Source organism: Myxine glutinosa, chromosome 10, assembly GCF_964187855.1.
Source record: "Myxine glutinosa chromosome 10, kmMyxGlut1.1, whole genome shotgun sequence".
Taxonomy (NCBI): Eukaryota; Metazoa; Chordata; class Myxini; order Myxiniformes; family Myxinidae; genus Myxine; species Myxine glutinosa.
This window is the reverse complement of record NC_136270.1, coordinates 14,218,355-14,233,335: the sequence shown is the minus strand read 5'-3', so window position 1 is coordinate 14,233,335 and position 14,981 is coordinate 14,218,355. Positions and strand designations below refer to the sequence as shown.

Genomic DNA, 14,981 nt, shown 5'->3' with positions numbered 1-14,981 from the left:
GTTATGGATGGATTTGGATGATACTTGGTGGACCGGTTGTGTGTGTGACAAGGACACATAGATTCGATTTTGGTGAAGATCTGAATATGGATTCGGATATGAGAATTATTTAATTTTTTCAGTGATTCTTCACCATTGAGTGATATGGGCAACCAGGTGGAGGTATGCTCTCTACCGAGTGCCGTTCTAGTTGCTTCTGCAACTGTGGTGAAATCCAAACAGGAGATTACACAATACCATCAACGTGCCACGATGAAGAGAAACAAAACAACTAATCAACCTCAAATATACTTTATTGCAACATTCATCCTCCCTCCTCCCTCCCCCCACTCCACTCCCCCAAAGGATAAACAAGTAACTAATGTTTACATCATTTGCAGCAAAACCATAGGACAGATATGTTTTAAACAAACACACACCATCCTCGAGTGACAAACATCCACGTAAAAAAAAACCAGAGTGACAAACATCCACGTAGATGGACGTTAATGAAGACGTGCATTATAATGAGGCAGCCGATGAATGTGGATCATCTGTACAGGGCCATCGAGATGCAGAAACCTTGGAGCAGGTCATGCTGCTGTAAACTCTTCATTACTAAGTGGGAAAGAGGAAAGGAGAGGTGGGAAGGGAAATGGATATAAACAATCTGGAAACAACCTGTGGTATTGATCATGTGTTAAAAGGACATCATGCGACAATGGACAACACACGTGCTCTTTAAGGAACCCACACCTGGTTACCCACCCTACGTCTGGGCTGGATGATCTCTCATTCCTTCACACAACTTTTCGTTTGTCTGCGGAACCGACTCCCACTGTCAGTCGCCTCACGTTCTTCCCTCGTCTTTCGAGACCGCTGCCCATCTCATCATGGTTTCTCCTGTACCCATTTACAAAGTTGTCTGTACTGGTTGACGACTCAACTCCTCTTCCTACATCTCACCCCTCTTCTCGTACTCGAATGTTTGCGCGTTATTTATCTACCCGATCCCTATGCGGGAGTGGGAGCTGCGAGGGCCGTTAAATATATATTTTTTGTTTGGTTCCGGGGCCACAAGATAAATTATGAGATTTTTGCATCTATTGGTAGGAGGAGAAACGTGTGTGTGTGTGTGTGTGTGTGTGTGTGTGTGTGTGTGTGTGTGTGTGTGTGTGTGTGTGTGTGTGTGTGTGTGTGTGTGTGTGTGTGTGTATTACATCCATTGCCACCACACACTTGTACCAACAGGAAATGGTAGGAACCCAGCTCCTCACATCCACGGATATGTCCCGTATTTCCTATATTTATATAGAAAAGACGATTTGAATTATAGAGGTAAGCTACTCACGGCAGGTTAAAAGTGCATGTCGAGCAGAACCGACTCAGTGGAAACACAGCGCATACACACATACACAAACACACACACACACACACACACACACACACACACACACACACACACACACACACACACACACACACACACACACACACACACAAGGCCTCTTCAGCATTCATAGCTCATTTCAAAGTCTCGTATTGCACAAGGAAACCATTGATAAGAGCAACTTTTCCACTCCTCCATGAGCCTAGATTTAGATTTTCCTTTGGTTTCTTCGACTTGGAGACAAATCACTATGACATTTCCAAATATCAAAACAGGCTGGTAAAGACCAACAAAACAACAACAACAACAACATGAAACACTTCATTATCGATTAGAGGAGCAATTCCCATCCAGGTGCAGTTGCTTTGAGTTTAACTCCAATGTGATTAATTGCTCGTGCATTTCTGGATGGCGGTGTGCAGAATGTCTCCATCCTGTTAATCATTCCATACTAATTGCCCGGGATCTGCACGAAGAAATTCCCTCGAGGTCAAAAACTGTACTTGGCTAACATTTTCGTGTCCAACAACACGGTTACTCCAACTCGCTCCCCTGCCCTTCAATTATATCAACTACAATATTCTCAAAGGACACTGATAAGTCAAGCCTGGACATGTTCAGGTTTTGAGGTAAACGATACGTTTGAGTCCTGGGAGGACTCGGTTCCTCTTTCTGAAAGCCGCAAATGGAGATTACAACCAAGGAGAGTACCAAGGGGAACAGCCGATGCACAGTAGAATAGGACCCGGTGGTGTAATGGTTATGGCGTCACTCTGAGTCGTGGAGGTCGGTGGTTCAAACTCCAGCCAAGTCATACCAAAAACTTTACATTAAATGCTACGTGCTGCTCCCTAGCTCGATTCTCAACATTTAAAAAGGATAGAGCATGGACAAAAACCATTAGTTGGGAACCATAGTGCAGGCTCGATGGGCCAAATGGCCTCCTCCTGCATTGAAGTTCCTGGTAAGGGAACTCATATTTATACCTCCTCTTAAAAACGCCACACTGAGCAGTACAAGTGATTCGGAGTTTGAAAACAAAACTGAAAACAATGATCTGAAAACAAAACTGGTAAGTGTTGCTTGCGTTGGTGGTAGTCGGGAAACCTTGCCTTTGCCTTGGTCTGCACAGGAATGTACAGTTTAAACTCTGCAGGTAACTCGTCCTCGGAGTACAGGCGATCGGAGAAGTACACTCTTCGAATGCGGCAGTTCGCATGGATCTACAAAGACAGCGTGGCACCCAAAATAACATATAAAAGTACCAGTTCTGGTTGACCCTCGACCCTCAAAACCCTCCGTTATATTATTTCCACTTTCTTTATGCCTTTATCATCATCGTTGTACCTGAACGCGCAAGGTCTCAATGTAGTTTGTGCCGTAGGCACGGCGTGTGAAATCCAGGAGATTGAAGTGGATCTGATTCCAGCCATCGTCCAGGCGTAGAGGCATGGTGCAAATGAAAGGCTTGACGCGTGTGGTGCTCTGGTAGTTGCTTGCACGGAAACGCCGCCTCACATTCTTGTCGTCAAGAACCTGAAACAGCACAAGCCATCACTGGTACTCCTGGAAAACGCCATGACAGAAGAGAATGCTTCCCAACAATGCCTTACAAAGACCTCTCCCAACACAGTGTACACTCCATAATGCTGCACCCTGCTTGCTTATAACACAAATAATGTCTTTATTATCCCTGTAAGAGCGCACCCATGTTTCTTCACGAGCCAGGTCCCTTCTTCCTGCCTGTGGTATAAGCACAAGCTCCTCCATGAGTCTTAGATGCACAAAACAATAATCAATACAAAAAAAAAACTAGAAAGTATATAAAAATGCAAAGTCAAAGACCTTTGTCTTTTGTATTAGGTCTTTGAAAAGACCGACTGGACAACCCTCCCATCCACTTTCTCAACAATCCTTTCTAAGAAGTTCTGTCACTCAAGCTTTTGGGTCTCACTATCTGCCATGATCTTTCCTGGGAAAACCACATTTCCAAGCTGGAAAACCTCCAAACCCAGTCACCGGCTGCGCATCCTCTGTCGTGCGAAGTCCTTCCTTCGCACACCTGAGCTCCTCACCACATACAAGGCTTTCATCCACAGCTCAATGGAATACTGTTCTCCCCTCTGGGCCGGTGCTCCTGCCTCACACCTAGCTCGTCTTCACGCTGTTGAAACCAAAGCTTTCAGAATCATTGGCATCTCCTGCGATGAAGCTGATTCTGAGGGCCTTTCACTCTCTCACCGCAGGCAGGTTGGTGGTCTTTCTGTCTTCCACAGACTCGTCTCTGGCCTTGCTTCCCCAGCTCTCTCTGTGCTTTGTCCCGCAAATGCTTGAGAATGCTTTTGGATTGACTGGAAGCAATGGCGGAAAATGTTCCTAAATAATGACAAATAATATTTGAGATGTCATAATGAGAAATACATAGAGTGCACATTGGACTGCCAAGTAGTTTACCTACCTGAACTTCAAATGAGAAATATTTCTTCAGGTTCTTTATTACCATTACAAGAAAGGGAAGCTTTATTCCCAGAGTCTTCCTGGGGTCTGCAGGGCATGTGATGTATGTGGTGCTGCAAACAGATGGCCGGGGTTAGTTTAAAGGGGGAAAGGAAGTCGGGGAGTATGAAGGTTCTCACAGATGCAATTTGGCTTTGAGGCACAGAGATTTTTTTGAGTAAAAAATAATAATCATCGTCACCACACGTTTGACGCCTCAATCTCCAACACCTGCGAATGGATGTCATTGTCTGTGACACGCTTTATATGTCCATTTCGAACCTGAAAAAGGTAGAGAGAGTTTCATTAGCATCAACAACTCGCAATTTAGGTTACACCATCGAAACACCAAATTGTAATGCTACCTCCTACCCCCTAGCCATGCACGCACGCACGCACGCACTTATATAGATATTTCTCGTATACCCTATATTCTCGTGTCTGATTTGCATCCCGGAACACAAGAATTATGGGTAACCATTTTGAAAATGCCACTCTTTCGTTTAAATGCTGAAAATGATGTTAAACAAGCATTCTGAGTATTGCGCTGCAATACATGTCCCCTACCAAAGTTCAAAGTGCCATAACTTTGTCAAAAATGATCGAATATGCAAATTTATACACGGTTGATGCTGGTTTTCAAACTTGATCTGAGGTATGCTGAGACACGTGTGTCACGCCTCGCCTCGTTGATAAGCCCGCAAGGTCGCTCCGTGGAGCGGCCTGCACGTATTGCACTGTGTGATTTATATAAATTATTACCAACTCACGGTCTGAGGTACTAGCGATTCAAGAGATATCCATTTTTTTATGGCACATTGGAGAAGCCAATGCGAGGTTTCTTCTTCCTCAGCTTGTCACAACTCTGTCAAATGCGATCGAGTTAAAAAAGTCAGAATTTGACCAAATCTGTTTTATTCGTTTGTTAATATACCTCAGCTATTGACAAATCTTAAATTAGAATTTTATTTGAGGTTAAAATGACCGCAAGAGATCGTGTCCAACGATCCCTTCAGTCTGTACATGTGATAAATAATTAAATCCGCACACTTGACGCCTCTTCTTCTTCACGCAATAACAACTTCTAGCTTCCAGACCGCACATCCAATCATCTTGAAATTTTGCACACGTGTTACTCTTCATGACTTCTACTATAGTATGAAGTTTCACGTCGATCAATAAAGCGATTCAAGAGATATCCATTTTTTTTTTTTTTCGTTTAATTAACGATATCTGCCAAACCACGTGAGCTATCGCAAATTCCAAAAGGACATTTTAGTAGACTGACATGCGGAACAGATCTGTGAAGTTTCCCCTCGATTGGATCAAAAATGAGGGAGGGGCTCGGTTTTAAAGGTTCATGCTAAAAAACGTCACAACTCTGAAACCATGTGACGCATGACGTCATGCTCGCTGACTTTTTTGTTCGTCATGGGTATGCGATTCTGCCTGCAAAGTTTGGCCTCGATCTGTTCAGCCGTTGCAGAGAAAAAGGGGTTTTCGTGTTTTCACGAAAAACAATATGGAGCCCGAACCATGTGACCTGTGACGTCATAATTACCATTAAAATATTCTACAGACCGAGTCCCACCTGTGGTGAAAATTTGATCTCGATCGGTCCTATTATTGCAGAGAAAATCTTTTTTAAAGGAAATTAAAATTTAAAATGGCACTGAGTTAAGGATCATCAGAATTATCAGAATTCCCAAAGTTCAAAGTGCCATGACTTTGTCAAAAATGATCGAAACGTCGTGAAGTTCAAACTTGATCTGTAACTTATCATGAGGAAACGATGTGCCAAGTTTGAAATCATTAGCATCAAGCGTTTAGAAAAAAAGTCCGGAAAACTGTTCTTTGCGTGACGGACTGACGGACTGACAGACTGACGGACGGAGGGACGGCGTGCAAACCTATAGTCCCCTCCGGTTTACACCGGTAGGGGACTAATAAGACCAAAAGTCTAACAGCGGCATAGCCGGGCTTGTAAAATATTATAAACCACAAACACACATGATTAGCTTTTCAAACAATCGCTAATGCTGTTTATAACATGAAACAGACATTTGGAGAAATACCGACATCCATGATGTAAGTTTTATTTATAGAACTGAGCAAAGATCTACTGTAATCTATATACCCCACAAGGGTTGGAGGTGTGCTCATATACCAAGCAGCTAGCTAACGCTTGCCAAGCCAGCCGTTCCTTTACGGTTTTGAATGGAGTGCTTGCTCGAATGCTTAAACCACTTGGCGATCTCTCCACAAGAAACTTGGTAAATGAACACACACCCAATGTTCTTGAGACCCGATCATAGAGAGACTGTAATCTATATACCCCAATGAGGAATGACCTTTCCTGCCGCTCATGAAGTGAGCGGGTGTTTATGCCGTAATGACATCATATACGTAATGACGTAGCATGACGGCCGGACAGAAAACTTCCGCTTCTTTAAAAGATGTAAGACTAGCCGAAAGCACCCGGCGTTGCCACGGCCTCGACTGGCCTCGCCACCTAGCCTATAACCTTCCCGGGGCCCGTCCAAACATTTTTTGTTTTAGAGGTTTCCTCCTATCTTTCACCGTTCAGGAGATTAGCGCGTGCAGACAAACAAACAAAAACTTTCTTTTATATATATAGATATATATTTAACCTACAGTAACGTTGCAGTCACTACAAAGGGATTAGTGTTACGATTAGATTTACTATAATAATAACGTCAGGTTATTATTACGAAAATTTTATTATTAAAAAAAAACCGAGGTGAATTCCTTACTTCCGCTTTTACACAGCTTCAATCCATCAATTTTCCATTCACGACATTGGGACTAAAGTGTTATGGTTATATTTACTATAATATTATTACTACGAAAAAGATACTCCTGAAATGATACCACTGTATTAAGAAACCTGGGATTAATTTGTCAGAAGCGGACGGTGAGTCATAACGCCGAAGGCCTATACATACCAGTATTGTTGGAAGAGATGTAACGCCGATGCTTTCGATATTTGATGGTCATATTAACAATCGGTTTGTTTGCGTTTCACACTAAATGAAAAACGTAAAGGTAGAGCATGGCGATTGTAATATATGACAGGTTTGACAATACGTTCGGCATTAACAGCATATAAATCAAAATGGCGGTGCGTGGAGAGTCAGCCGCTGCACGGCCGTAATGACATCAGACGTAATCACATCACCCTGTCATGTGACCAGATTCTCAGCTCTGATTGGTATACGTTTGAGGGGACATACATACATACAGATGGACAAACACTGTTCTAGACGGCTCTGCCCGATGGGCTACGCCGTAAAAAGACATTTTAATTTACAGATTTCACACAAACGGCAGGTCAAACTAACATTAGTTTCACACTAACGGTAACGGCAGGTTAAAAGTGCTACGTAATCAGAACCGAGTCACTGAAAACACACAGGCAGGCAGTGCATGCGCAAAATGCTTCGTCATCATTCACATGTCATTTTGAAAGTCCTGTATTGCCACAAAATTTGCTGTACAATATTATTTTCACACAAGGTAAACATCAATTAAAACAAGAAAGAGCAATCAGATTGCAGACCCTCGCCAGGACGTGTTTTAGTGGTGGTTTAAGGCTTTTGTGTTCAAACAAATATGGCGGCCGAAGCAAGTGACCGATGACGTCATCATCTTTCTTTCTCCACCAATTTATCCCCAGATGACGCTCAAGAAATTTCATCTTGATCGGATGAAGTTTTGTACTTGTCGAATTATGGTCATAATGGGGGCACCTATGACATCATCATTAACATGTTATTTCCCTTTGAGAGTTATTTACAATGAGCCATGTCTCAATTTTTTTCTATACAGTGCTTTCGGAGATATAGAGGTGCAACGTTTTTCAGTTTTTCCAAGATGGTGCCCGTACCACGTGACCGATAACGTCAAAATTATCCTTTAAAATTTTAAAGGATGAGGTGCACCTATGGTGAAAAATTCCTGTTAATCGGGCAAACGGTTCCAGAGAAAATCATATTTATTCTGTGCGGACAAACAAACAGACATACAGACAAACAAACAGGGTAAAAATGAGGCCATTTGGCCCATCATTGCCGTTGTACACTCTCAAGTTAATTTTTCTTGCTGCAGCTGTAAACACCAATCTTCTTGACGATTTACTAAAGTTAAAATAACCCCATCTTGATCGGGTGGCCCAGTTTGTCTAGATGATGTGCAAGTTGCTAATCACTAATCATGCTCACGTTTCAATTGGACTGTAAGTAACAAAGTTGAAAACGAGTACGTATTAATAATGTACACTCAGTGAAATGAAATACAGCGCAGCTGTCGGAAATCGGGGCATCCATTGAAACCTTCACCCACGGTTGGAAAAGAGTGTCCCTTTGAGCGAAAACAGCATACTTTCATTGAAAATATTGTCGCGTTCCCTGGGTGAACACCCCTGGGGACAGATTAGCCGATCGAGCTTTACACTCAGGCGTTCAATTCAACTACAGCGAAGGGTAATGAAGCTCTTACCTTCACGGACCCCACTGGACGTCTTTGAACCTGAATAATCAACTCAAACCTGATACGGAATTAAAATGTACAAATAAACAGGTTTAATCTTACTATAATTCACCAAATGTCCGTCCGTCTGTCTGTCTGTCTGTCTGTTCGAAGGTACCGCAAAAACGGCTGAACCGATCGCAACGATATTTTGGATGGGTAATCCTGGGATCTCCTGGAGTAAAATAGGCTATATTGTTTTTCCAATTTCAGCTTTGGTCTCCAGCATTTTCAGTTTTGGACTCCCGCATAACGTTATTTTCCCGGGTACCGCACAAACGGCTGCACCGATCGCAACCTGACGAATAAAAACACACAGTTAAAAATAATGACCTCGGACAAAGACCTTTTATAAGGACATGGGTTGAATCCCTGCTTGAAAGAATGCCAACCCTCTCCCCGCCATCACGGTCGTCTCTCCAACTCACAATCCCACGAGATATGCGGGAAGGACGACCCAAAACCAATTATCTTCTTTTTGATTCGTATATAAACATCATTAAAAGTAAATAATGACCTCGGCCAAAGTTCAAACGACGTGGGTTTCATCTCTACATGAGAGAATTCCACATAGCTATTTGGGCGGTGTATAAGCTAACAGATCGCTGTCTCCATCGATCTTGCCAAGGCCGCAACACCTATCGGCTCAAAATCCTTTTAACTGTTGAGTTGGTAGTTTTTACAATGAAGGAAACATTAACAATGTTGTTAAAAGTTTGTTTTTTATATTAATGTTATTTAATTTGTGATTGGAGTTATGCTGTTTGGAATGAAAAAAGAGATATCGAGTTCAAGTGAATGACGACATGCCGTGATGGTTTCTACTTTCTAAACATGAAATTCACGGATCGCCATGTGCAGATTCGCCATGGACCCATGATCGATGTTTCTATACGTGAACGTACCCGCTTGTTTGCGAATGGGTACGTTTTTCATGGAAGTCCTTCACGAACTTGCTGTCCATGTCTGATTGTCTGACGTGCGACTGAAGGTGCTACAGGAATGTGGAATTTATTGGTTTCATGCTTTAGCATTCGCGTTTCTGCATTGTCTGTTTGCTTCTGGCCTCCCACCCATGCATAGCACGGGTACCTCACTGGTCAAAAATAATGCCACGGAACAAAGAATGCACTGTAAAATATTCCCAAGTTGAGGATCCTCAAAACGGACTCAAATACACACAAGGGGAAAATAAATGAAAGTAATTATTGTGTCTGTGTGGTGCCTTTTCCTGCACTCCGTGGGCTCCTCTAGCGGTCCCCGCAACCTGGCGGCTGTCGACGGTGAAACGAACAGGCCCGCGCTCCTTTTTGCTCGGCCGCACCGAGCCCTGTCATTCCGCTCAGCCTGCACACGGCACCAGCGCAACCGCCACGAGCAAACACCAAGAAGGAGAGAGTTCGTCTGTTTTTTTTCCCAGCCAGGGACCGAGAAAGCAAGATTTTGACCGCCAACGATGATTGTCTGAACCAAGCGAGCCGCAAGGATGTCGACCGCTGGTGTTCAATCTCGGGACCAAGAACACGAACTGCGACCGCACGCGATCAAAGCCAGGGTCAAGAGGAAGATGCACCTGCTCGCGATTAATGTCCCAGGTGGAAGAGAGCGATAATGAATGCCATTGCTCGTGATGAAATCCCCACGCAAGAGCTAAAATGTCCACGTCTGCTCACCACCAAAGCCAGGACCCAAGAGGACAAAATGTCGGGACTAAAATCTTTTGTTCTCCAGGCTCTGACGTCATCCGACAATCCCCGTGCGTGCCCCTATCAGCGAGTTCATCTCATCGCTCGACCATACCGGACCAATCACTGCTCTTCGGGGCATGGCCTCATCAACCTGCCTGCTTGATGTTGCGATGTGGCAGGTGGCGGCACCAGCGGTATTGTTCAATGTCTTGTTCCGGTTACTTTTATTTAATGTTTATTTTAGGTGCAGCGTGCATGGCTGGTGTGGTGTGTGTCATAAGGAACAAGGGGAAAAGTACAGAGGCACTTACATACAGGTGATTAATTACCCTTAATCCCTAATTAATTAACATAACCCCACTCCTCATCATGGGGACAAAGATACACTCTTACATGACATCCGGTCTAACAGATCCCTACTTATGGTATATGGGGGTTCTTCTTCTTCACGACAGTCGGAGCACACTACCTATACACTTCTACCTGGACTAAGGTATTTTATTGCCTACCCCCCCCCCACACAAAGGTAACATCTTTATTTACCAAATCCATTCGGTTCTGTCGGAATATCGGTATTAGCGATTGCATATTGGGCTGGGATTAAATTCTGAATCTGGCCAAATAGTTGCATCACTTAGGCATGGCTGTGCCTCTTTTTGGGATTTGTACCCACATACCGTCAATAACTCAACAACGTGTCACGAAAGACACCGCAATGTGATTAGCGTCCGCCAACTAATGCTCGCAGATGGGACACCCAGCTTAATGTCCATCCGCCGGTGGGCACACACATTAATTAATTGCCCTGCCTGTGAAACACCAGGATGACAGTTTATAGTTGGGTCGGGATTCAAATCCAAATAAAGGGGCTCAAAACATGTTTTCAAAGGGGAAGTCGTAAAGAATCGAGAGAAAGGAAGGGACGAGTTTTCAGCAGCCAAACATGCCGTCGCTTCCTTCGGTACCCTGCATCAGTTCGGACCTTCTGGCAGCTCTTTGTCAAACATGTCTGGCTTCGATGGCCAGGTTTTCCTTCAAACTGCACGTGGCAAACAATTTCGGTGATGCGTGGGGTCAGGTTAAGAAAAAAAGAAGTCAAACCTAGGAATTCCTGCTTGAGCGGTGTAGTTAATACGGTGGTTTGATTTCCAGTCTGGGCTGGCATGATGATCTCGAGGTACGCACACTCACCTTTAAGATCACTAGCCAGGATTCGAATCCCGATGCATCTACAAAGTGTCATCCCGGTGTTTCACAGGCAGGGCGATTCATCAATGTGTCCCTCGGTTGGACATGGCATTAGTTGGTGGATGTTAAAGACCCCATGGTGTCTTTCGCAGAGAGTAGGCGAGCTATCGCCAGCACCCTGAACAAATGACAAATTCCTACCCTAACCTACAGGGGGCACTGCATTAGCAGCACTGCCATACTCCTGCGGAGAGCTCGTGCTAACCTGGAGCCACATGCTACATTATATAGCTTGGTGTTGGCTTAACGGTTAAGGTGGTTGGCTTGAGATCTTAGGGTCCTGAGTTGGAGCCCCTGTCATGCCGTTGAATTAACACCAGGTCACCAGGTGGGTTGACAGCCTGTGGTGCCTCTGAAGTCGGCAAAATGAGCACCAGCTTCCATCAGTGACACAGACGCGTCCCCAGAAAATGATGCAGCCACAGGCTGCATATGACCCATGACCCACCACCACTACCATCACGTGATGCATACGAATGATGACGACGAACGGTGTTTGTCCTTCAAACAACAACGGCAGATCACCAGGAGTCTACTCTTACCATAGGATGACAAAGCGGAGCAACCACTGAAAGGCACCAAGAGAAACCCCGACACCTACCTGTATGTGTATGTTAACCACGAGATGCTGTATTGTTTGCGTTGTCGATATAAAAACAGACCCGGTACATTACAAACCGAGATCCACGTACGAGCACGTCAGCACAGCACGTTGGAAAATAGCTTGGTCTGCACCTACAGGTCATGTGCGGGTCAAACGGCTACAACCGACTTTACTTCAAAGGCCGACACAGGACTCAACACGGTACGGTTTGTTATCGTCGCCATAACAATTCAAATTCGGTATTAAACATTCACAAGAGTGAAGAGGTAACGAGTTCGTGGTCCCCATGCAAACGACTCACCTTTTTGTCCCAGATCTGGAGGGGTTTGCTTCCGATGCTGTACAATATGGACAGAAATCCGCTCTGGAAGGTATTTTTGAACATGGTGTCCGCACAGTTCTCTCACGAATCACCGCCGGGCCGTGACTAGACCTCGCAAACGGCCCCCGAAGGAATCCTTTACTTTGTGATATTAAAAACGAGCTCAGGCCTCAGGCCTTCACTCATCCGTTGCTAGACGACGACGCTCTGATAACATCATTAATTTTAGCATGGAATATTTTGGCAATAAAACCTGGTGAACACCTTTTTTTTCACTCTATCATAAAATAGAATGCGTTGGAGTTTCATTCGATTTTTACACAATTCCACATTTAAGTCATCAGCTCGTGTGGGTGCCAAACTTAAATTGCCGATAGCGCCATTTGTGACTCATTGATCTAACATCGCTAGTATATTATTGAACGACGAGAGCCAACACCAAAGATGTGCAGAACACTTTTCACGACCTAGCAAGACTGCAAGAGGGGCAGCAAATGCAAAAACGATAAAAAAATAATTAGGAAATATTATAAAGCCGCGAACTACACCATCATGGTCACGACATAGTGACATACCGTACAACATCCAAAAATGTTAAAAATTGTTGGTTGGCGTTAAATGTTTATCCTGACGAATATATACTGAAACAAAGCATTATAAACTACAAGTCTCATAGCTCTTACACGAGCCTCGATCTTGTCTACAAAAAAAATCTACGAGAATAGCAAGATAAATCACGTAATGGTCCATCTATAATTGATAATTCTATATATTATATGCGGACTACATATGTATATGTACGCAATGTATACTATATATGTGTATATTGTAATGGACGTAATGGTCTATATATTATGTATAGAGTGGAGCCCTCTGATCTAAATATAATTGGATCAATGCTTTGCTGAAAAAAAAAAAAAGCTTGTCACCGGCCACCATCTTGGTATTCACCACAACATGAAAAAGCCCCATTAAAAACAGTTTACTGAGAAAAAAACCTACTAATCTCAGATCATTTTTCCCCACGTTGTTTACTATGGAATTTTCGGTTGTCACATAGCCTTATCAGTAAACACTAATCACACGCACCGGAAGTTCCTCCATATTATTAAGCTCAGTGGTATGGCCAAACTGAGATGCTGAATTACATTGAAATAAGAAACGGGGATAATACAAAAGAGAAACGAGGTTCGGGAATGTGTGGGAGTAGCGGATAAAGAGACCACCCCCACTCAAAATCTTACTATAATTCACCAAATGTCTGTCTGTCTGTCTGTTCGAAGGTACCGTAAAAACGGCTCAACCGATCGAAACGATATTTTGTGTGGGTAATCCTGGGATCTCCAGGAGTAAAATAGGCTATTTCTATTTAGTTTTTCCAAATTCAGCTTTGGTCTCCAGTATCCTCAGATTTTGACTCCCACATAACATTCACGTTCGCATAACGTCCATTGTTCTCATTGTGACGATGTTGTTTTCCCGGGTGCTGCACAATTGGCTGCACCGATCGCTGCACAGCTGCACCTATCGAACTCGGTGACCTCGGACAAAGACCTTTTATTATTCCTTTTAACCTTTTATTAATTTAAATTTAAATTTAAATTAAAAAATTTAAATATTCCTTTAAACCTTTTATGAATTTTTTAAATTAAAGACCTTTTATTAGTCCCCTACCGGTGTACACCAGAGGGGACTATAGGTTTGCACGCCGTCCCTCCGTCCGTCACTCCAGTTTTCCGGACTTTTTTTCTAAACGCTTAAAGCTAATGATTTCAAACTTGGCACATGGTTTCCTCATGATAAGTTACAGGTCAAGTTCGAACTTCACGACGTTTCGGTCATTTTAAACAAAGTCATGGCACTTTGAACTTTGGGAATTCTGATAATTCTGATGATCCTTAACTCAGTGCCATTTTAAGTTTTAATTTTCTTTAAAAAAAGATTTTCTCTGCAATAATAGGACCGATTGAGATCAAATTTTCACCGTGGGGGGGACTCGGTCTGTAGAATATTTTTATGGTCATTATGACGTCACAGGTCACGTGGTTCGGCCGCCATATTGTTTTTCGTGAAAACACGAAAACCCCTTTTTCTCTGCAACGGCTGAACAGTTCGAGGCCAAACTTTGCAGGCAGAATCGCATACCGCTGACGAACAAAAAAGTCAGCGAGCATGACGTCATACGTCACATGGTTTCAGAGTTATGACGTTTTTAAGCATGAACCTTTAAAAACGAGCCGCTCCCTCATTTTTGATCCAATCGAGGGGAAACTTCACAGATCTGTTCAGCATGTCAGTTCACTAAAATGTCATTTTGGAATTTGAAATAGGGCACGTGGTTTGGCAGATATCGTTAATTAAACGAAAATATTTTTTTAAAGGATATCTCTTGTTTATTCCAGAGTTCTCCTCAAGCCGCACCGCGCGCCCTCAGCCTCGTCTGCGAACGTCAACAGCGCGACACAGCGCGTGCTTTCGGGAGGGGCGGAGCCAAGCCAAGCAACATATACATATATATATACACATCGATCATTGATCGTGAACCGGAAAATATAATAAATTACTGATATTTCGCGACTCGAAAGGTTCTTTGTCAACAACTTATTTTCTCGTGCTTCTGCTGACCTGTCTGCAAGGTGTATAAATCGAAGTCCCGAGTGCGAATCACAGGTGAGCCCGTCCTGAGGTAATTAGCGATTGGGAAAG

At 43.5% G+C, this 14,981-nt stretch overlaps 1 protein-coding gene across 1 annotated transcript; it reads right to left on the bottom strand.

The window, feature by feature from the left end:
• Positions 1–275: 275 nt before the first annotated feature.
• Positions 276–12,753, bottom strand: CFAP20 (cilia and flagella associated protein 20). Its single transcript, XM_068102106.2, has 6 exons — positions 12,255–12,753; positions 4,068–4,147; positions 3,828–3,939; positions 2,717–2,905; positions 2,482–2,592; positions 276–597 (listed from the first exon to the last, which is right to left on the bottom strand). Exons 1-6 carry the CDS (start codon positions 12,336–12,338, stop codon positions 595–597), a joined length of 579 nt encoding a protein of 192 aa, XP_067958207.1. The 5' UTR covers positions 12,339–12,753; the 3' UTR covers positions 276–594.
• Between the last annotated feature and the right edge of the window lie 2,228 nt (positions 12,754–14,981).

Coding starts and splice junctions, on each gene's coding strand:
- CFAP20 (XM_068102106.2), bottom strand. CDS start 12,338: ATGTTCAAAAATACCTTCCAGAGCGGATTTCTGTCCATATTGTACAGC. Junction 4,148..12,254: donor TCCAGATCTGGGACAAAAAG/GTGAGTCGTTTG, acceptor TACCTTTTTCAG/GTTCGAAATGGACATATAAA. Junction 3,940..4,067: donor ATTGAGGCGTCAAACGTGTG/GTGACGATGATT, acceptor ATCTGTTTGCAG/CACCACATACATCACATGCC.